Source organism: Hemicordylus capensis, chromosome 6 (assembly GCF_027244095.1).
Source record: "Hemicordylus capensis ecotype Gifberg chromosome 6, rHemCap1.1.pri, whole genome shotgun sequence".
NCBI lineage: Eukaryota > Metazoa > Chordata > Lepidosauria > Squamata > Cordylidae > Hemicordylus > Hemicordylus capensis.
The window spans coordinates 39,095,998-39,117,720 of record NC_069662.1 but is presented as its reverse complement, the minus strand read 5'-3'; the positions used below and the strand labels follow the sequence as shown (position 1 = coordinate 39,117,720).

At 44.5% G+C, this 21,723-nt stretch overlaps 1 protein-coding gene across 2 annotated transcripts in view; it reads left to right on the top strand.

The window, feature by feature from the left end:
- The window catches only part of KAT7 (lysine acetyltransferase 7), a 38,755-nt gene extending 24,689 nt beyond the window's left edge, over positions 1-14,066 (top strand). For both annotated transcript variants that reach the window (XM_053266507.1, XM_053266508.1), the window contains 4 exons: positions 4,738-4,831; positions 5,619-5,765; positions 8,663-8,769; positions 10,268-14,066. In XM_053266507.1, coding sequence (XP_053122482.1) covers positions 4,738-4,831; positions 5,619-5,765; positions 8,663-8,769; positions 10,268-10,369 — 450 coding nt within the window. In that variant the 3' untranslated portion in view covers positions 10,370-14,066. The remainder of the gene's footprint in view (positions 1-4,737; positions 4,832-5,618; positions 5,766-8,662; positions 8,770-10,267) is intronic.
- The last annotated feature ends 7,657 nt before the right edge of the window (positions 14,067-21,723 follow it).

Genomic DNA, 21,723 nt, shown 5'->3' with positions numbered 1-21,723 from the left:
GCACAAAACTCTGAGCCTTGCAGTGTGATAAGTTCATGTCCAAAACTGTCCCCAATAACAGACCCCCAGGGATCTCTGCTGGGACCAGTGCTTTTTAATTGATTCATAAATGATCTAGAAGTTGAGGTAAGCAGCAAAATGGCCAAATTTGCAGACACCAAACTATTTAGGGTAGAGAAATCTAATAGAGATTGCGAGGAGCTCCAAAAGCATATCTCAAAATTGGGGTAGTAGACAACAGAATGGCAAATGCAGTTCAATGTTAGCATGTGCAAAAAAAACCCCAGCGACAGAAATACGCTGATGGGGTCTGAGCTACTGACCAGGAGAGGCATCTTGGGGTCATGGTAGACAGCTCATTGAAAGTGTTGACACAATGTGCGGCCACTGTGAAAAAGGCCAATTCCATGCTTGGAATCATTAGGAAGGGGATTGAAAATAAAACTGCTAATATTATAATGCCCTTATACAAAACTATGGTGTGGCCACATTTGGAGTACTGCATACAGTTCTGGTCACCATACTTCATAAAGAATGTTAAAGAACTGGAGAAGGTGCAGCAGAGGGCAACCAAGGTGATCAGAGGCTAGAGCAGCTCACTTATGAGGCAAGGCTACAACACCTGGGGCTTTTTCGTTTAGAAAAAAGTCAACAGGAGAGACATGATAAGAGGTCTGTAAGGGAGAGGTCTCCCTCTCTCATAACACTAGAACCAGGAGCAGTGTTCCCTCTAACAAGGATTCCCAGAATCCCCAGCTGTAATGGCTTTTGCTTGGGGATTATGGGAGTTGTAGTCACCTTAAGTGGCGCAGCAGGGAAATGACTAACAAGCAGAAGGTTGCCAGTTTGAATTCCCACTGGTACTATATCAGGCAGCAGTGATACAGGAAGATGCTGAAAGGCATCATCTCATATTCTGCGGGAGGAGGCAATGGTAAACCCCCTCCTGTATTCCACCAAAGAAAACCACAAGGCTCTGTGGGCGCCAGGAGTCGAAATCGACTTGACAGCACAATTTACAGTCAACAACATCTGGGAATCCCTGTTAGAGGGAACACTGACCAGGTGTCATACCATGAAACTGATTGCCAAGAAATTAAGGACTGACAAAAGAAAGTACTTTTTCACACAACATATAATCAACCTATGGAATTCTTTGCTACTAGATGTGGTGACAGCCAACAGACTGGATGGATTTAAGAGGAGTTTAGATAAATTCATGGAGGACAGGTCTAAAAATGGCTACCAGTCCAGTGGCTATAGGCCACCTCGAGCCTATGAGGCAAGATGCCTCTAAATACCAGTTGCAGGGGAGTAACAGCAGGCGAGAGGGCATGCCCTCAGCTCTTGCCTGTAGGCTTCCCATTGGCATCAGGTGGGTCACTGTGTGAAAGAGAGGCCTTGGGCCTGATCCAGCAGGGCTGTTCTTATGGTTTTTATTGTATTAGCACATACTGGCTGTCTTTTGAGCCCTTTTGTTTTGTTTTTTGTAAGGGCTGAGGATGGCTGGGGTTCCTCATTAGTTTGTTGGCCTGTTCCTATATCTTTTAATCAGAAGGGAAGGCTGCCAGCCTGACCCTTAGGAGGGGTTTTCCAGTTCAGCCAGCCAAACGCTCTTTCCAGTCTTTGTCTCTGCTTTATTAATTGGGGAATGCTGGAGGCCCTACGATCCTGTGAGGGGTTGCAAAAATATTTGGGTGGGCAGTCATTACTTGATATTGGCACATAATGTAAAACCCACAGCTTGAAATCTATTTCACCACTACTTGGAAGGACAAATGTGATTGTGGTAAGGCCATATTTGGAGTATTGCTTGGAGTTCTGGGCATCAGGTTGGGAAAGACTGTTAACTTGGAAACAATTTAGAGAAGAGCCCCAATGACAGAAAATCTAGAAGGCAAACGATCTGAGGAAAAGTAAAAGAACCAGCTGTCCTTGGCTGGAAATCTGGGTCAACTGTAGTGTTTGTGATGCTGATAAAAGCAGGGTATCGGGTCAGCGCAAATTTGGTCGCGTTTGACAGTTGGCCTGTTTTTTAGTTTTTAGTTTTTAATGGTTGTTCAGGTGATGGGTGGTTTTCAAATAAAGTTGTGTTTAACTTTCATCAGCTGTTGCAATATGGACTCTTGGAGCACTATTTCAAAACCCCATAGATTGATAAGTGGAAGTGCAGTGCTCCCAGAGTCTTGTTTGTTTTTTACACCAGTATTTGGCAAAATGTAATATAATATAATTATTGTATTAAAATACTGGCATATTTTATTTAGCTTGAGTGACAATTTTTAAGTGAATAAATTAGAATGTCCTAAATGAAATTGCAATTCCTACTGTCCATTTGTGTAGGTTTTGGAAATTATATTCCAAGCAACTATTGGAAATATAGTAAACTAGCTGGGCCAGGTGCAGAGCATCAGCGCCTCTAGTTTGCCACTGCCGCTTTCTCCCCTCCCCCCTCCACTCTTTTGCCCATCTGCCCCTGCTGCCTCCTTGTTCCCTAGCCTGCCCGCCTGCCGCCTTCTTTGGCTGGCCTCCCGCCGCCATTCACCATCCTTTTTTTTGCCCAGCCGGTCGCTGCCGCCATTTTCTCCACCGTCCCTGTCGCTATCCTGCAGCTGCTCACAAATTCTCACAAGAGCTGCCACACATGGGATTAGCCACAGGTATGCCTTAGAGAGAGAGAGAGATATTGGAGAGGCCGTGTTCAGGAAGTCCTGACAAACAGGGCTTATTGACCAGTCAAATAATCTCAATGATACTATCTTGAAGGACAATTTCCCACCATTTAGAACATTTAAACAGTGGACTGCTTCCTAACAGGCAGAGCAATCTGCTATTATGAAGAGTGTTTTGTTGTTCACCAGTCGCAAACGAGATCTTGGATTTCCTCAGGCATGAGTAACACTTCAGATGCCATCTGTTTCAGTACTTATACCAGACCTGAATGCTTCAGAGTCAGATATAGTGAAATGAGTAACACACTCCTCCTAATATCAAAGCAGTTATTAAAAATTTTGCCTCGGTAAATGTGCTTTTTGACAGTGGTACTGCTCAGACATGTCAGAAGATGCGGAATTGCTTTTCTTGCCACACACATGGAATTAGGCTCCAACAGTCAAACAGACTGGTGTTGTATGGGATGTACATCACAAAGACAGCTTGAAGAGAAGTGTGTGAGAGAGGAGAGGCACAGGTGTGAGACAGAAAGTACCTCCCTCAGTACCACAGCTGCCTTCCAACTGGCACCACTTCTTAAGAGCTGATGAAACAATCTGCAAGGAAGTTGAACTGTTCCTCCTTGATCTCAAAACACAGTTATGATATGCTACCCATTTACACCTATGGAAATCTACTTGTTTCTAGCATCAGCCATTTTTAGTAATGTTGCTGCATACAGTCATGAAGAAGCAGACTCCAGAACACTGTTCCACACACAGTGATGCTGCCACTGAATATGTTTCCAAGAATCCTGATCTTGGAATTCTGATCTTCAAACTGTTGATTCTGATTTCCTAGTCCTTGGCATTTTGGCTTAGGGCCTGGGAAGAACTCTAGTTATAAGAACTCTTATATTGTTGTGAAACTTGGCACGGAGAAGACCAAGGCACCTCAGTGCGCTTTCACATTGGCTAGTTGTGATGCATCCTCACCAGGAAAGGGAAAATCAGAGCATGTACACGTAAGCTAGTACATGTAGCTAGCCTTTTCTAGATCTCATAGGACACATCCCTCTTATTTTCTACAGTGAAAGGCAGGGAGCACAAGCGTGTACCAGCAACACTGAATGGTACATTGTACTGATGTATGACTGCAAAAAAGAATGCACATCAGTGAATGGAGAAGGGAAGGTGTCCTTACAGGGTAGATCATTCAAACACATTCTTCCATTGACAAATGCCTTGCGACAACATCCCATGTGTAGCACCTACCAAGCTGTCCCAATGTGGGGACAAACACCAATGAGGAAACATAGCGTTTGTCTCCATCAGCTTGGAATAGAAATCTGAGTGACATGGGGTAGAAACCACATAGGATTATTCTTCCACAGGTTCAGGATTCTTGTCATGAACTGAATCACTGCTGAGGTAAGACACCTTGTTCTGGGAACTGTTCCTGTCAGAAGAATGAATTGCCCTGAATGCATCTGTGTTCATGTACGTGTTAATGTGGTTTATGAAATTATGGTATGTAGTGCACTTACGAAACTCCTATGTGGTGATGACCATCTTTTTACAGATGTTAAGGTTAACATCTGAAATGATTTTAATTTTGTTTTAATGAGTTATTTATTTTCTTTTAAATCTGTTTTTATATTGGTGAACTGCCTAGAGCCATCTGGGTGAGGTGGTATACAACTTTAATAAATTATAACAGTAATATTAGGATTGCTCACTTTCTTTCTCACTTCTGCTCTGACAATTTCCATTACAACTTAGTTAAAATCTACCCATTATGTGAGCAGTCATTTTGGAAAATGGCCATCCTAGCCAAGCAAGGCTAAATGTGTGTTGGCCCTCTCTAGGCCAACATCCAAAAGAGCTTTTTTCGGCATGCCCAAGGGCCCATTGAGAACCAGTGTTTGAGAAACACAGGTCTTAAGGACCCCTTGAATATGCGGAACTAGTTGTGTGGTTCCTTAGATCCTGGCTGTCTGGTTTTGATCAGCTTGAAAAAAAGGTGCATTTAAGCCAAATTTAATGCTGCTCCTACAGCATTAAACAGCTGTTTATTTGCTTTCAGGAGAAGAACTCATTCCTCAACTACAACGTTTCCTGCATCCTGACGATGCCCCAGTACATGAGACAGGGTTACGGCAAAATGCTTATTGATTTCAGTAAGTCTATATAAATTAAAAATGCTGCCAATGACTTGCTTTTCGGAAGACCCTCAATACGTACCTGTTTTCTCTGGCTTTTAACTGAATTTTAAAAACTCCCTAATCTGTTTTTATCTTGAGAGATTGTTTTTATTTGTTTTGTGAATTTTAACTGTTTATACATTTTGTTGTGTTTCTTAATTTGTACACTACCTAGAGATGTATAGTAATATGGTAGATAAATAATAGTCCTATGTAGTATTTACTCTCAAGTTATAAGCTACTCCATAAATAATAATGGATGAAGCATAATATAAAGTCTTAAAACAAGTTACTGTTTCCCTTCCTCTCTCCCAGTTCTTCAGGATGCTATATGTAAATAAAGGCAGCTGGATCCTTTTTGGTGGCTAGGGTTGGCCATATTTATACGTGCACCTACAAGCATATAAAACAGAAAACAAATGTGGTGATGCAAAATAGGAATAGGGCACCTCTCTGCCCCAATTGGAACACACATTAATACTAACTCCTGTATGCAGCCCTATCCCGTACATGCTCTTCAAGCCACAGATTGGTCTGTCCCACAGCTAAATTCTGTAGTAGAGTCTGCAATGAATTCTATGTGCCAAGATTCTTGGAGATGAATAGCTTTTGGTGCACTGTCCTCAGCTGTTCTGCTGCCAGTGAGAAGCATCTGAGGCCCCAGGTGCTCATTCATGGGTTAGGAGTGACTGTTCAGGGAGATAAATAGTTTGAAAATCGCCTAAATCAGGCTCCATAAAGTTTGCTTTGTTCTTTTTAAAAGGCTATTTACTCTCCAAAGTGGAAGAGAAGGTTGGCTCCCCAGAACGGCCCCTCTCAGACCTGGGTCTCATCAGCTATCGTAGTTACTGGAAGGAGGTTCTTCTCCGTTATCTGCATAACTTCCAGGGCAAAGAGATCTCCATCAAAGGTGGGTTCTGTATTTTCCATTGTTATTGCAGCATATCCCTTCCCTCTCTTGCATCCCCCTTCTTCTTTTCTTGCTTGATGGAGGGGTGTGTGTGTGTGTGTGTGTGTGTGTGTGTGTGTTTAAATAACCAGGCAAAATACTGATGCTCTCCTGGAGGTTCTCCAGTGTCCTATTTTGAGTCTCTTTTTGTTGCCATTGAAAGGTCTGTCCTTTCCTGGCAAGCACTGGTTGCTTACATTTTACTTAAAGCTGATTTTAAGAATGTGGTATTACAAACAACAAGAACAACAATTTATATACCGCTTTTCAACAAAAGTTTCCAATGTGGTTTACATAGAGAAATAAATAAATAAAATAAAATGGATGCCTGTCCCCAAAGGACTGACAATCTAAAGAGAAAGACAAGATAGACACCACCAACAGTCACTGGAGGTACTGTGTTAGGAGTAGAGAGGGCCAGTTTACTCTCCCCCTGTTAAATAAAGAGAATCACCACGTTAATAAGGTGCCTCTTTGCCCAGGTAGCAGGGGTTAGCCTGAGCCTCCCGATTTATAGCAGCGTAAAACATTTTTGGTGGAGTGGGGGACGTCCCCAAAACTAGAGAGGAGCTGAGCAGGACTTATAGTGATGAAAAGGCTGGGACTTCTTCATCCTCTGTGGCTGCCCAGCCCACTGATCCCCAGTCTTTATGTGCACTCTCAATCCTAGTCAAGGTAGGAGGAGCACCATGCCATGGTAGGAGGGTCAGGCCTGCTCATGATCAGCAGTCATGTGGTCTCAAAGACCAAGGTAGGAGGAGGGGAGAATGATAGTGGAAGCCAGGAGCTGGGTAGGATGGCTTTTGTCTACCCTCGGTAAAATGCTGGGGACAGAATGTGGGTTGGCAGCTCCCATGCTGCTGCCTCCCCACACGAACACTCTCTCCTCCTACCCTGCTCTTTGAATTCACATGACAGCTGATCAGGAGCTTGCCCAGTTCTCCTAGCCCAGCTGGGTGATGCTCCTATCCTGATTAGGATCGTGAGAATGAGCCCAATGTCTCTTTCCCCTCTTTCTATCCGTTTTATGTCCAGTGCTTGCCAAGACATTCAGAATTCTTCCGATTACTTGCAAAGTATGGAGAATAAGTAACTGTGCAGAAATTGTGAGGCAGCTCAAGTCCCATCACTCCAACCTGTTTCTCCCTACAGGAGGAGAAGAGGCCTGATACTGTCAGGTCCACACAGAATGGAAGGTTATTCCCCCTCCCATCCTGTCTTCCCCCACAGGAGAAGACAGGATGGTGCCAAAGGCCCTGGGAGGATCTAATGCTTCAGTTCTCCTTTGTTTGCTCCAGGGTTCGGAGCTACATACAGCTGGAATGTTGTAAGTGGAAACTATAAGTAGAGCTGACTTGGCACTTGATGCTAACTTTGGTACAGAGACTCTTGGAATAATATAATAACAGAATTTAGCCCATTCACAGCCCCACTATCAGCCAGATACTGATCCAGGTCATTCTTGCATCATGCACCCAATGCAGGAGATGGTCTGAAACACATTGAGTTGATAATTGATATTGGCTCATTGCATCAGGATGGAGGTGGAGTCAGGGACTTACTTTTAACAAAGATCTGACTTCTTAGAAGAAATCAGCCAGTGGAAGCATTTTAAATCCTAGGTCTTTTCTTTCCTGATCCCACCCTAGAATGCTCCAGGAAAGGAAACAATATCATGACACATTGCACCCTTTTCCTGGTGCATTACTAGGGGGAAAGATGGCTGTCCCTGTAACCATAGGACTCAGCCGTCCTGCCCGCCCCAACCCAGTAATGCACCAGGAAGCAGCAACGTCATGATATGGTTTCCTTTCCTGGAGCATTCTAGAGTGGGACCAGGAGAGGAAAGACCTGGGGTTTTAAATGCTGATGACAGCTGATTTCTTTGAAGAAGCTGGATCCTCATTAAAGGTAAGCCCCCTGATAATATTGTCTAAAATGCCAATATGATTTGGTATTGAATTGTCTCCTAATATTGGAGTCATTTTTCATTGGGATTGTTTATGTCTCCTCCAATAATTGGACTGATGCAATGCACAGTCCTGTAACACAGGGCAGCAGGAAAACCACTTTGATTGCCTAAAATGCTGGCCCCAATTAATCAAGCGGCAAATTTCCCATCTTGTGCAAAGGTACATTTAATACAAATGCTTACCAAAGCTGCAGATGGCAAGCACCACCTTAGAAGGAGCTGTGTGGGAGAGGGGGAGTGGGGAGCTCTTTTAAGATAATGCCTGCTGCAATACATGTGCACATCCTTCTAAAAACAAAGTGTCCTTTTTCCCCTTTAAGAATGAATTTTTCTCATATTCAGATCTATGCAGATTGGATTAATTGAGGGACTAGGATTTGTATGATTAATAGACTAGGGCTGTCATAAATTGACTGACAGCCCTACTAATAAGCATAGTCTAGTCCACTGGCAAAATGTGGATAACCTTTAATGTTGGGTTTCTGATCTTGTCTGTATGTACATACAGGCATCTGTGCACTCTGCTTGAAAAGAAGAAAAATCATTTGACCCATGTAAATTTTGCAGATCTACACAGCTGCTTTTGCATAGTTTGTTCCACTGTCTGAATACTGAACACTAAATCCCAGCCTGCCCTCTGTCTTCTGAGATCTTACCCACATACTTTCAACCTATCTTTTTAGCTATAATTCTCAGGGAAACTCAGTTCTGAGGAGCTGCTGCTGTATTTGCTTAGAACTGTGGAAGTCACGCTGTCTTGTTCACATAATCCTGATTCTGCTGCAAATTTAAAAACAGAAGCTAGCAGGAAATGGGGAGTGCTCCCTAGCAGTTCATTCTATTTGCCTGCATATTTTCCCCCCTAACATCTCTCTCTCTGTTTCAGAGATCAGCCAGGAGACAGCCGTCAACCCTGTCGACATTGTTAGCACTCTGCAGGCACTTCAGATGCTCAAGTACTGGAAGGGCAAACACTTGGTTTTAAAGAGACAGGTAAGGTAGTGTCTGTTCGCCCAAGAGAGGGCATCCCCCACTCACTCTTACCTTCTGTTTTGGATCAGTATTCTCCTTTAACCTGATGCCTAGTGTTTCTTTAGGGAGCTTCCCTGCTTCTGATTTCTGGTGAAACCATCCCTCTTCAAAGCTAGGGTCAGATTGTGTTGCTTTGGTGTACAGCCCTGTGGCAGGTATATTTGTGGTTATAACTGTGCAGTGGAACCAAACTCTTGTCTGTTGCAATGAGTGGAAATCAGACATGGCTTCCAAAAACAGGGTTTCCGGGGGTCCCCTGTTTCTCAGGAGCAACTACACATTCCTCAATCATTAGACCTCTTCTGAACCCACCAGTATAAATGGCACAACTGAAATAGTAATATCAAAAAGCTTCCCGCTACTACACCCAATCCAGAGAATGTAGCCAAGGACTAGAAGTCTGTCAAGTGGATGTTATGAAAGCACTCCCTCACCCCTTGCCAAATATTGTACCAAATTAGCACAATTCTCAGTGCTAGTTGGTTAATACAGTGTAAACATTTGCTATCTAGCGAGTACATTCTAAGCTGTTAAGAAGCCCCTTTGGTATATCTGTGGTGAATCTGTGGGTTATGTAGACACAAAGGTTAATAGGACATTTAACAATTATTATTACCAATATTTATGTACTGATTTTCAAGGAGGGGGGGAGTTCACAAAGCAATTTACATAGCAAAAGAAATAAGAATAAGATCTTGATTAGATATATTGATATATTGGTTATAATTTATTTTCATTGCAGTCATATCAAACCTGTAAAATAAAAGGCAAATTGAATACAAACATTTAATCATAACATACTGTAATCTTATAATTAAGATTATAAGATCCCACCCAGGGACTTTTTTTGTATGGGGCAGTATACAAATGCACTTAAATAAATAAATATATGAAGAAATCTAACCCATCCAGCAAAGATTATTTATCTTTCTACTCTCTCACTAGTATATCATTAAAATGCCCAAGATATTATAGCTTCAAGTGGTTCCCTTAACTCCAAGCATTAAGCCTGAAATACAGAAGTCTCAAAGCTGTACCCAATATGCAGCAAAATGAGAAGGTGGGGAGACTATTTTATTGTTATACTTCTGTATCGGCTTTTGCTAACACAGCCTCAAGGCAGCTTACTACAGTCAGCATCAACAACAACAAAAATAACTTAGCTTCTAGTAGGTGATTTGTATTTTTAACTTTACTTTTTTTTGGTGGCGTTTTATGGTCTTCTGCTGGTACCCAGAGTTGCCAGTCAGTGTCCTCTTTAGGGGTCACACAGAGCAAGAGTTCCCTTAAATGGAGAAGTTAAACCCGTATATGTCGGCAGCATAAAACTACAACAGTGTTTATTTCCTAGACTTTGAGCATCTCTCCATGACTGCTAGATAAAGCTCTGTCTTCTATCAGTAACTTTCCCCAAAGCTTTTAACCTGTACCACCATTTCCCCCCCTTCCTCTCCTTCAGGATCTTATTGACGAATGGATAGCCAAAGAGGCCAAAAGGTCCAACAGCAATAAAATCATGGATCCCAGCTGTTTGAAATGGACCCCACCCAAGGGAACTTAATTTGACCGATCTCTCCAAGAAGCACGGAGACGCACATCCCCCACCTGTTGCTGCCGCCGCCGCCCCCGTGATCCATTTCCTTCCCCAGCATTAGGAACTGCCCTCGGGATCTCGGATGTGTCATTGCTGTTGGTACCAAACCCCCATTCCATTTCCAGGATGCTCCGTTGTGTGCTCTCAGGATGCTCTGTTTTGTGCTTGGGTTTGTTTTTGATCCCACCCCTTTGTACACATGGCAGATTCTGCTTCTGAGGAATTTCTTGGATTCCAGCCTTGGCACGATTGCAAAGATTGGAGGGTTCCGGAGCCAGTGCGAACGTGGTCCCAAGAAGGGTTTGCAATACCTTGTACTGTACCTTCCCATGAGTCACAGTCTTCTTGCCCAAAAGGTTCTATTCCTCCCATCATTTCTTAGTTGTTACAAGCTGCTACTTCCACTGCAGCCTTCAATAGCCTGGTCTGTATGCGCAGCAGAATGAGGTGGTGGAGTGGACTGTACTGCTTCAAATTTCAGGTGCAGCTGACATTTTTTAAATGCTCTCGTGTGTGTGTGTGTGTGTGTGTGTGTAGATATATATATATATATATAAAGAAGTTCCCTGCCAGCAGAAAACTAGCATAGCAAGGAGAGAGGGCTATAATCAACTCCCCTTCTACCCTGGTAGTTTTCTACTTACAGGGAATTTTGGAATATTTATATAACTAGGGGACCTTTTATAAAATGACCCCACCCTCCCCGCAAATGGTACAGTTCATTCTCCCATTCTGTTGCATGTGTTGATCTGGTCTCAGTGTAGATTCATCAGATGATCTCCACCAATCTGGTGTCAAGACACAAATGGAAAGGATGCAACACTTGTTGGGCTCCTGGGCTTTCTCAGGATCGACCGTTTGTCACTCCCATCCACAGGTCTGAACACCACCTGGACCTTGCCATAGGGTCTATGCAAATTTCCTCCGTAGAGTGCTCCTCTTTCTCTCAAAAGGGGGCAATATAGGTAAGAGAATGTCCAAAGAGCTCTGATTTCAGAGCAGGGAAGAGCTGTTCCTTTGCTTCCGATTCCCTGCCTTCCAGAATTTTAAATGATAGCTTTGTGCTGGTCCCTTGCAAGTGTGGATGGCTGACAGACTTTGCAGCCAGCACGGCTAACTTCCTACAGAGTGTGTGTGCATGTGTGGGGGTATCCCCTGGCAAAAAGGGTATCAGTTCATCTACACTGCTTACAGTGTCTCGGTGGTGTCGCCTGATGTTTGGCCAAGGTTAACTTCTTCTGCATACATTCTGACCACTGATATATTTGACCAGTTGATTGAATTAACTTTCTCTTGGTGGGAGGGGAGATTGCAAGATCAGCTTCCTACCTTTTTGATATCCTGTCTTCCTGCCACCTTGGCATTTCTCGCCACTGGGAGAAATCTTCCCGCTCCCACGAAAGCAATGTCTACCACCTGGAGGCTGCTCCGTCTGTCAGTTCACTCTCTCACAGCAGCTTGCCATGCAGATTTGGCCCTTGTTGGACCTGGAGTGGTGAGGCCACCAGAGCTGGTGGTTCTGGACCAGTGGGGCAACTTGTCACAATTTGAACGGCTTGCCATAAGGGGTAGCCTCCACATGTTGGCATTTAAAGTAGCCACCATATCATGGCTTGTTTGAAGGCAATGCTTCTGCATTTTTTGAACCTTCTCTGTTAACAATCCTGGGCTGAGGGTTCTTTCCCACCACCACCCTTGTTGTCATGAATGGCTTAAAAGGAACATGTAGGGAAGTGGCTTCAGCCGTGTATTTTCCTGAGTTTTTGCTGTTACATACAATGATGAGGAGAGTCACCAAGGGCAGATGGTCTACAGGGCTACTGAACTGTGGCCCTCCAGGTGTTTTTGGACTACAGCTCCCAGCACCCCCAGCATAGTGGCCCATAGAGATGATGGGAGTTGTAGGCCAACATCTGCAGGAGGGCTGAAGTTGAGTAGCCCTAGCATTTGCATCCCTGAAATCTCTCAATTTTACATTATGGTCTTACAAAAATGGTCCTACAACGTAAGGTCTCCCAAGGATAATACAATTATACCACGTTTCAGGATGCCTCAAACTACATGTGGATATTTGCCACAAGATGACTTCCTCCTTAGAAAATTGTGAAGAAAGTCCCTTCACAACAGCCTCGTGGATGGACCCAGACTTTCAAAGGGGTGTGTGCACATAGCCTCACATCTTCTTGGATGTGCTTCTTATCAGTGGGAGCTTATAACTCTGTTAAGTGATTATAACTCAAAAAGCTGGGGTGAGAAAATCAACCTGCATGCCTGTTATTTGCAGTGACTACCCGACCCCTGGCAGAGGTGAAGGAGAGAGGAAGAAGCCGGGTCTTGCATGGAGAGGCTTATGAGCTGCCCATTATAAATCAATCACCTGATTATATAATGATCAATCACCTGATATAAATCAGGTGCTGGTGGCACCTTGATATGGCTACCTAGCCATTTACGTCACAGTTCACCTTTAAAGAGCATGGGGTAATTACCATCTCACACTTGTTCCCATCATTAATGGAGCTCCATCATTTATGAAGAATGCAAATCCTTTGAACCAGAGTTTTGATCGATCTATCATGATGTTGATAGAGATCTACCACCATCTATATAAAGTCGCTGTTTTTAATACAACAGATTGTTGGATGGGTCCTCCTTGCACTTCCGGTGATTGCATTCAGCCTTTTGGCTACTTCTTGTGCATAAGAGTTGCAGGAGTACACTCCCACATTTGGAATAAAGCAGTCTGCTCCCCTGAATCCTGAGATGCTGTTACACAAAGCTGCCTGGATTCCAGTGTGCACGTCATGGGCCCCAGGCTAAGATGGTGGGTGGGATCTGCAGCACAACCTCAGAGGCCAGAAAAGGACATGGGGGGGCGGGGCGGGTCAGCACGAATAGCATCCTGCCTCCCTGCACCACCCCATCCCAGTTAGATTGTCTTCTAGTTCACCATTCTTGGGGAAGAATTTTTCTTCAGAGCAGTTCTCTTGATGTGACTCTTTGGACTTTGCAAACTTCCAGCCCACGAATACAGTGTTTTGACCTGGTTTTGGATTGCCTTAAAATGGGGATGTGTGTCTGTGCTCTGCGCCTATATCCGCTCCAATCAAGTGTCGGGGTGAGCTTCTTTTGTTGTAATGTTTGGTGCAATCCCCTTTCATGCTGCGCAAGGTGAACACCCAGGAAGGGCATAACAGCAGTCCAGCTGCTATGCTGTTGCCTTTTGTGTCTGGTGTCCTCGCCTGCAAAAGACATGCATGGAGTGTCCACAGCAGCCTTCATTTTAGCAGGACTCTAAACGTACCTCCTTTTGTTTGGAATATGAGAGTATTGTTCAGAGCGGATCCTTTTCCAGCACAGATCTTTCTGGAAGTGCTCCTGTGGCTGGTTCTCTTGCATTTTTGGTTTTGTCTCTTCACTGCCATCCGGAATCTGCCAAAGTTTATATTTCTGTGCACATTACTGGCAACTCTCATCCAGCACCCTCAGCTTCTAGATTGTAGCCAATGGTGGGGTGGCTCTCTCTCTTTCTCTCTTTTGTGGGGAGGGGAGGGGAGGGGGAGGTTGGCTGTTCTTGTACAGAAGCAAATCTCTCCATTTCCTGGATATGTTAGAATATGCTACCAGTGTATCTACTTCTCAATAAAGCATGTTCTCTGCTCTAGGGCTGTGTCATGGTTCTTACGGGGGAGAGCGTCTATGATGTACTGAGCTCTGACCAGGCCCTTGTTGGCAGTCTGTTATGCCCTCCTCCCCACATTAACTGCACCAAAGAAGCCCAGATCTTGCCATTTCAGTAAACTATGTAGGTTAAGCCCTTTGGTGGTATCTCCTTCATTTGCATCCCCAACCCTACTCCTCTAAGTTCCAGGAATCCAACAGAAGCAGAAAACAGCATCGCTATGACATAGAGGTTCAGTCCCTGGTATTTCCAGTTTTAAAATGCATTCTTAAATTTGGGTGCCCAAATGTTGGACTACAACTGCCATCATCCCCAGCCACAAAGTCTATGTCTGGGGGTGATGGGAGTCCAACAACATCTGGGGGGCCATGGTTAAGAAACCCTGGTGTAAAGAATAAAATCTGACCATGTTGCATAAAAAGCATTATTTGTATTCTGGTTTGATTGGGACTGAATAATATGGGTTAACTTTTCTGAGATTGCATTATGCCATAAGTTCTTATACCAGATATCCATCAACATGGTTTGATTTTCCAATGTTTGGCTATAGCTAACCTAGCAGCAATTACCATATACACAATTTTTTTGATGTCACATCTGTAGTGACCCCAGAAAATATATTCACTAACTCAAGCTAGGGGCATACTAACGCAAACTTTAACAGCTGTTTTCTCTCTGTGTCTGCACATTGGCTCCAAAGAATGTGATGAAAAGAGCAAAGACAGTCAACAGCTTGACAAATACATTTATTTTAGGCTGGTGCTTACCAAAGGAAAGAGACTGGAGGGATTTTAGAACACTCCAAATACTTGTCATACGTCGATAGTTGTTTCTGAGGAGAAACAGGCAGTGGGATATCCAGTGGAGAATAGAGCAGAAGAGGGTGGAGTGTAGAGGAAAGGATCTCTCTAAGCTACCCATGCTCCGGAACCACTTGACTGATTGCTCAATCCTGTGTCAGCTCTGTAAGAGGAAACAAAACTGAGATCAACACTGGGTGAAGGGCTAGGGGAGCCCTAGGGTTTTTGGTGTCCTATAACTATGACGTGCCTCCCACCCACCCCACGCCCCAAAATTCAGTTAAAATTATATTCTGTAATGTGCAGAATATAACTTTGGGGGATGTGCCAGAGTCCTACTTAGCAGGTGGCTCTGGCTGGGACATGGGAACGATGAAGGAGAGTATACCATTTAAAATCTGTCAGACCACTGCCACCTTGCACTGCTGTCCAGCTCAGCACAGAGTGTGTGCCCACCACATGTCCTGCCCCTGCGGCACAGCTAGTAGAGCATGGCAGCAGTAGTTTTGCAGATTGTAAAAGCGTTTCCTTCCCCACCATGCCCCCCGTTGCCATTGCCCCAGCCCCCACGTGTTCATGATGTTGGTGGTGTTGCCCATGCCCCGCTGCAGCCTCCAAGAATCGGCACCCTAGGCGACTGTCTAGGTCAGCCTAGTGGATGGGCCGGCCCTGATGGAACTCATAGACTAAAAGACTTCCAAGGTCCCTTTCAAGTCTGAAATTCCGTGATTGAATAGTCACATCCTGTTCATTCTCTCTGCCAAGGAAACCTGGGCAGTCTCCACTCAAAACTATCTATCTATCTATATCAGGCCGACTCACCTTAGTGCACCCCCCCGCCATTTTGGACTAGAGCTCCCATAATCCCCAGCCACAGTGGCCAAGAGCCAGGGATTATGGGAGCTGTAGGCCAACATCTGCAGGAGGGCCAAAGTTGAGCAGCCCTGATCTATATCATCTATATAGCTATATATCTATTTGCATTTGCTTACATTTCATAACCTGGCTGAATGGTCATACCTTATTCTGAGGAGAGGGGAGAACACTGGGCGAGAGGTGGGGGAACAGGGGCATAGCTATAATTAAATGGGGTGGGGGGACCAATGTATTTGGAGCCCTGAGAGGGGAGGGCAGCCCCACCGGCTGGGTGAGTGCTTGCTATTCCCCTCATGCTCAATCGGAAGAAGGACGGCAGAGTCCTGTATTCACTTTTTGGCCCAGGGCCCACTCAGACCTTGCTACCTATACCCCTGCGGGGGAATAAAACAGGTAGGTTGTCATCCCTCCTCCCTCGACCACAGAGTCTTTTGTCTTTATGAATTGTAGAAATTCAACGGGGGCAGCTTTTCCCCACCTGGAAATGCAGATAGATGCAACGTCTGTGACATTTTGAACCCGCACACAGCTGTTAAAGGCACAGGCCTTTGTCAAGGAAACAGGTCGTATCGTATGTGTGGCTTTAAAATTAAAGAGTGGTGATTCTAGCAAATACTCCCTGCCACTCCCTGTGACAAAACACAAGGGATTGCTGCGGCCTCTGCAGCCTACAACGCCAGTCCGCTCACCTCTATCCCGTTTCCCCATCAGTCCATAGAACTGGTGAAGTTTCCCTCTCTTCATCAAGTCAGCAAAATGCGGGAAAGCTCTCCTCTCTGGAACATCATCCTAGAAAACCCAAATGTTAGATTGGTGGCTGGCTAGAAAAGGCACCAAAGGGTAGGCAAGTGCTGTAAAACTGGGATATGATTGGAATCTTGCTGGCTTTTAGAGAGAGATCTTGGAATCTCCGCAACAGAAATGGATGCTGAATTTTTGATAGTATCAAGAAGCAACTTGCTAGCCCTCATAGAACAAGGTGGAATCAAGCTGATCCAACCAACGCGGTCCATGTGTGGAAACTGCAGCCGAATCTGCTGCATGAGGCATGTACAAACCTGCAGTACAGGCATCCAGCAATCTGATAATGCAGGGAGGAATCCAAAGGGTATCCCATTCACATTGCAAGGTAATAGCCTGAGTGCATTAGGTACTGCCTGGCATGCTGTACAGCATCTAGGGCAGTTCTGGACTGCCTGTGCTGTGGGGGGAACCCAACATCACTGGTGCTGTTGTGCAAGAGCACTCCTGAACTAATCATTCATTCATTCATTCGATTTCTATACTGCCCTTCCAAAAATGGCTCAGGGCAGTTCACACAGAGAAATAACAAATAAATAAGATAAACAAAATGGATCCCTGTCCCCAAAGGGCTCACAATCTAAAAAGAAACGTAAGACAGACACCAGCAACAGTCACTGGAAGTACTGTGCTGGGGGTGGACAGGGCCAGTTACTCTCCCCCTGCTAAATAAAGAGAATCACCACATTAAAAGGTGCCTCCTTGCCAAGTTAGCAGGGGTCTATAATAAGAGCACTCCTGCCCAGACATGCAAGTTTTGGGCAGTATAGAAATATTCTAAATAAATAAATGTGGAAAATTGTGTGATCATGCTTACACACTGCGACAGCCATTGAAAGTAACGGCAGTCCAACAACATCTGGGGACCCAAGTTTGAGAACCCCTAAAGTAAAGGAATTCCCTTCCCACTGAGAAGATGGCATCTTTGGGAACTCATAACAACCTTGGGGGCAGGGTGATTTTCAGCTTGAAAACCATGTGGAATGGAAGGGTTTAAGCACCCCCTGCTTCTGCATTGCCATCTCAAACCAGATTGGGCCCCTGCATGGCGGTTATTTTAAGACGAGACACCCCCCACCCAACCAATACTAGACCACGAGGAGTCGGACATCATATCTGCTTTGATCCCTCCATCTTTATGACCATCACAGGATTTAAGTCCTCCCGTGACACTCAAAGTGACGGAGCTGTACTTGGTTCCTGGTTGCCAGTTTCCTTATTCAACACAATGCTGAATGAGGCACTGAAGCTTGCACCTCAACATAAGCCGAATGGAAGCAATGCTGGGGTATGGGCAGGGCCGTCACGCAGTGGCAGAGCATCGGCTTTGCATGCAGAAAGTCCCAGGTTCAATCCCTGGCATCTCTAGGCAGAGCTGGGAAAGACTCTTCCCCGAAATCTCGCAGAGCTGCTGCCAGTCTGGGTAGACAATACTGAGCGAGATAGACCAATGGTCTGACTCAGTATACGGCAGTTTCCTATGTTCCTATGTATTTCAAAGGAGACAGCCTCCTGATCACAGGATTGCATAATTTGGGCTGCTCCAGAGCTTATTTTGGAGTACAGAGGAGCATCCACTTCAGTTCGGGTTAAATCAGGAACCAGGAACCAGGAACCAGGAACCAGCTTCAGTCTGATCTCGAAATGGCTTCTTAAGGATCTTCCGTTTCAAAACCAAGCAGTCCCCAAGACCCAAAGTTACCTTCCAGGCCAGGTCTGTCCAAGGTTCCTCTTCTGAAGCCGACACAGCTGCTGCTTCTCCTTCAAAACACAAGGTCTGCAAGCACAGAAAGATCAGCAGGAAGAGAAGTTTAAAGCTGCCCATCATTTTTGCAAAGGACCCTCTCTTTGAAACTCTCTTTTGCTAGTATGAAAACAGCAGGGGAGTTTTAAAGGAAATGCGAGCTCAGTGCTGCTACTTTTCCCCCTAATCTTTCTTTATTTCTCTCCCAGTTACTTCCGTTCAGCTGCCACTGAGCTCCAGTACTAACAACGCATCCATTTATGCCTTCTGCTGTCTTCTTTGCTCCACCCAGTCCTGTCAGTGTCCCAGCTATTTGTGCTTATCCCCAGACCTGAGCAACCCCTTCCCTGCCTCTTCTGTTTATCTTCTCCAGACCCGTCAGCAGCTCATCCATCCTTGTGAATTCAAATACTAGAAAGAAGCTCTAATGAGGATGTTTTGTTTCTCAAAGAAGAGTGAGGCAGAACCTCAGTTGAGCTTCAGGACCTCCTTAGCGGCCCCAGAAGAACCCTTTAATGGAGACTGCAATGATCGGGTTACATATAGCCTTTGGGCTAAGGAAGAGTTCTGTGTAATTTGGAAGCCTGCATGCTTGATTGGGCATGGGATGATCCTAACTGCATATGTGAAGATCTACCTTATATGGAATCAGAATCTGATCCAAGTGGCAGGGTTGAACCCTGACATGTACAAAGTCACAATGCCTCCGTCCAAGTCTATGCAGAGCGCACTCCCCTTCAACCACAACCAGCCTCTGTGCAACATGGGAGTTAGCAGCATGACTTCCAAATCCAATGGTCTGCCTAATGGAGAACTCGTAAGCTAGTGCAACCACCAAGTTACATGGCTAAAGAAGAGCAGGTAACTCGGGCTAAAGAAGAGCAAACTATAGCTAAATCTGTCATCACAAATTAGGAACATTGGTTGGTCCAACAATGAACTGTTAATCATCCCATGCAAGTTCTGCTAAAGTATGATTTATTTTTATTTATAATATACCTATATGAATGAAGAAACCGAGATAACATTCAAGCCTTTTTATTAGACTTTTAAACTTCCATCTTCCTTAATAACACAGTGTAGCAAATTAAAGCCTTTGTCTCAGAGCAAGCTCACGTGAGAGAAAGAAATGCTGAATCATCCCTGCTGAGCTGCATGACTGACTGACTGACTGACTGATTGATTAGGTGCAGTCAAGTCAGACTCTTAGCGACTACATAGATAGATTCTCTCCAGGATGATCTGTCTTCAACTTGGCCTTTAAGGTCTCTCAGTGGTACATTCACTGCTGTCGTAACAAGTTCATCCACCTTGCTGCTGGTCATCCTCTTCTCTTTCCTTCAACTTTTCCTAGCATTATGGATTTCTCAAGGGAGCTGGGTTTTCGCATAATGTGTCCGAAGTAAGATAGTTTAAGCCTGGTCATTTGTGTCTCAAGTGAAAATTCCGGGTCGATCTGTTCTATGATCCATTTGTTTGTTTTCCTGGCTGTCCATGGTATCCTCAAAAGTCTTCTCTAGCACCAAAGTTCAAAAGCGCCAATGCTTTTTCTATCTTGCTTCTTCAGTGTCCAGCTTTCACATCCATAGAGTGTCACGGGGAAAACCATTGTCCGAACTATTCTAATCTTTATAGGTATAGACACATCATGGCTTCTAAATATCCTTTCCAAGGCCTTCATTGCAACCCTATCAAGTGCTAGTCTGCGGCGTATATCTTGATTGCTGAATCCTTTACTGTTGATGGTCAGTCCTAAAAGGCAGAAAGCTATCCACCACTTCAATGTCTTCAATGACTAGGCTTCTCATAAAACGCATCTGTATTTTTGGTAGGTTAAAAAATGGCTGCCACCACCACCCCTCTTTATTACAGAGCTTGAGCCTCCGTGGGCTTGGGGTGGAATTGCCAGGGAAAACTTTATTTATTTTGCTATTGAAAAAGTACAAACATCTTCCATGTGCAAGCCTGCACGTGGTGTGAAAACTGATAGCTGCTGAGCTCCTGAGGACATGTTTGCACCAGAGTAAATCCCCCTTTTAGCCCCACCTTTCCTGAGTTAAAGACAAATTCAGAGAGGCTTGTAAAAGAAAAGAACAAAAAGAAAAACAACTTTATTCAAGTACCACAGACTACTTCTGTCTGAGGCTTTCTCAGCTTTTATTTACAGATAAATACTCAGTAGGTTACACGAATACCTCAAAAGCACCCCGAATGATTTCGGGGTGGCACACTTTAAAAATCTTGGTTACCCAGCTGCAAAGAACAGGAACATGCAAAAGCAGATTTGAATGCATACAGAGTCTTTTTCTACGCCCTAGGTGTATGGAGCATAGGCTAGTGTTTCTTATTTCAATTACATTGCAAGTAACTATAATACAACAGTATCAGGAATATGCAAACCACACACACACAAAAGTAATATAACTTCTAACACAAAGTCTGACTAAACAAAATTTCCCCTAGACTGAACTTCCCGAAGCCAAAGCCCAGGCTTCCTTTTCTTGAACCCACCAAACCCTAGTTAAGAATTCAAGCCTCCTGCCCTCTTGGCTTTCCAGGACTTGCAGAGTCATTTTCCTGCAGCCATCCTTCCCGGCCACATGTCTTTATCTAACAAAGAACTACATTCTTCCTCCCAACAGCTCTCTAGGTCTCACCCACCTGGTGTGCTGATTGGTTGAGCCCTGGAGTTCCCCAACCTGTCAGTCAGGACAGGGTTCACTTCTGGTTAAGTCTTTATGAGGAGGGGTGACTGATCACTATGCACAGTAGTTCTATTCACATTTTAACAATGACACATACAATCTGCATACAGTGTTCACAGGTACAGATCTGTATGCAGGTACAGTTATTCACATGTTATGTTGAACCAGGTAAAAGCAGCACACTTCCTATCTGTATCATGCATTTCACAGAACTGTACCCAGGCTCACTTTTAAAATGAATGTAGGTAAAGTCATTCACACAAAACATGTACATGTGTACAGACATCTGAATGCGGGTTAGGGGTGTGCACAAACAATTCAAACTGAACCACATTTTAAGATCATTTACCTCCAGAAATCGGCATACCTGACATATCAGCCAAAGTGATAAAAAGTGCTCCTGGCCACTGCCTCAATCTGAGAAGCCAGAGAGAGTTTTGGATCCAGGAACACTCCCAAGCTATGTACCTGATCTTTCAAGGGGAGTGTAACCCCATCCAGAACGGGCAAATATAAGCAATCTCTCAGTTCCCAACCACTCACAGTCAGTACCTCCTCTTATTTGGATTCAATTTCTGTTTGTTATCCCTTATCCACCCCATTACCAACCCCAGGCAGGCATTTAGGGAAGTTATGTCGATATGGAGAAATAGATCTGGGTGTCATCAGCATATTGATAATACCCTGCACCAAACCTCCTGATGATCTCTCCC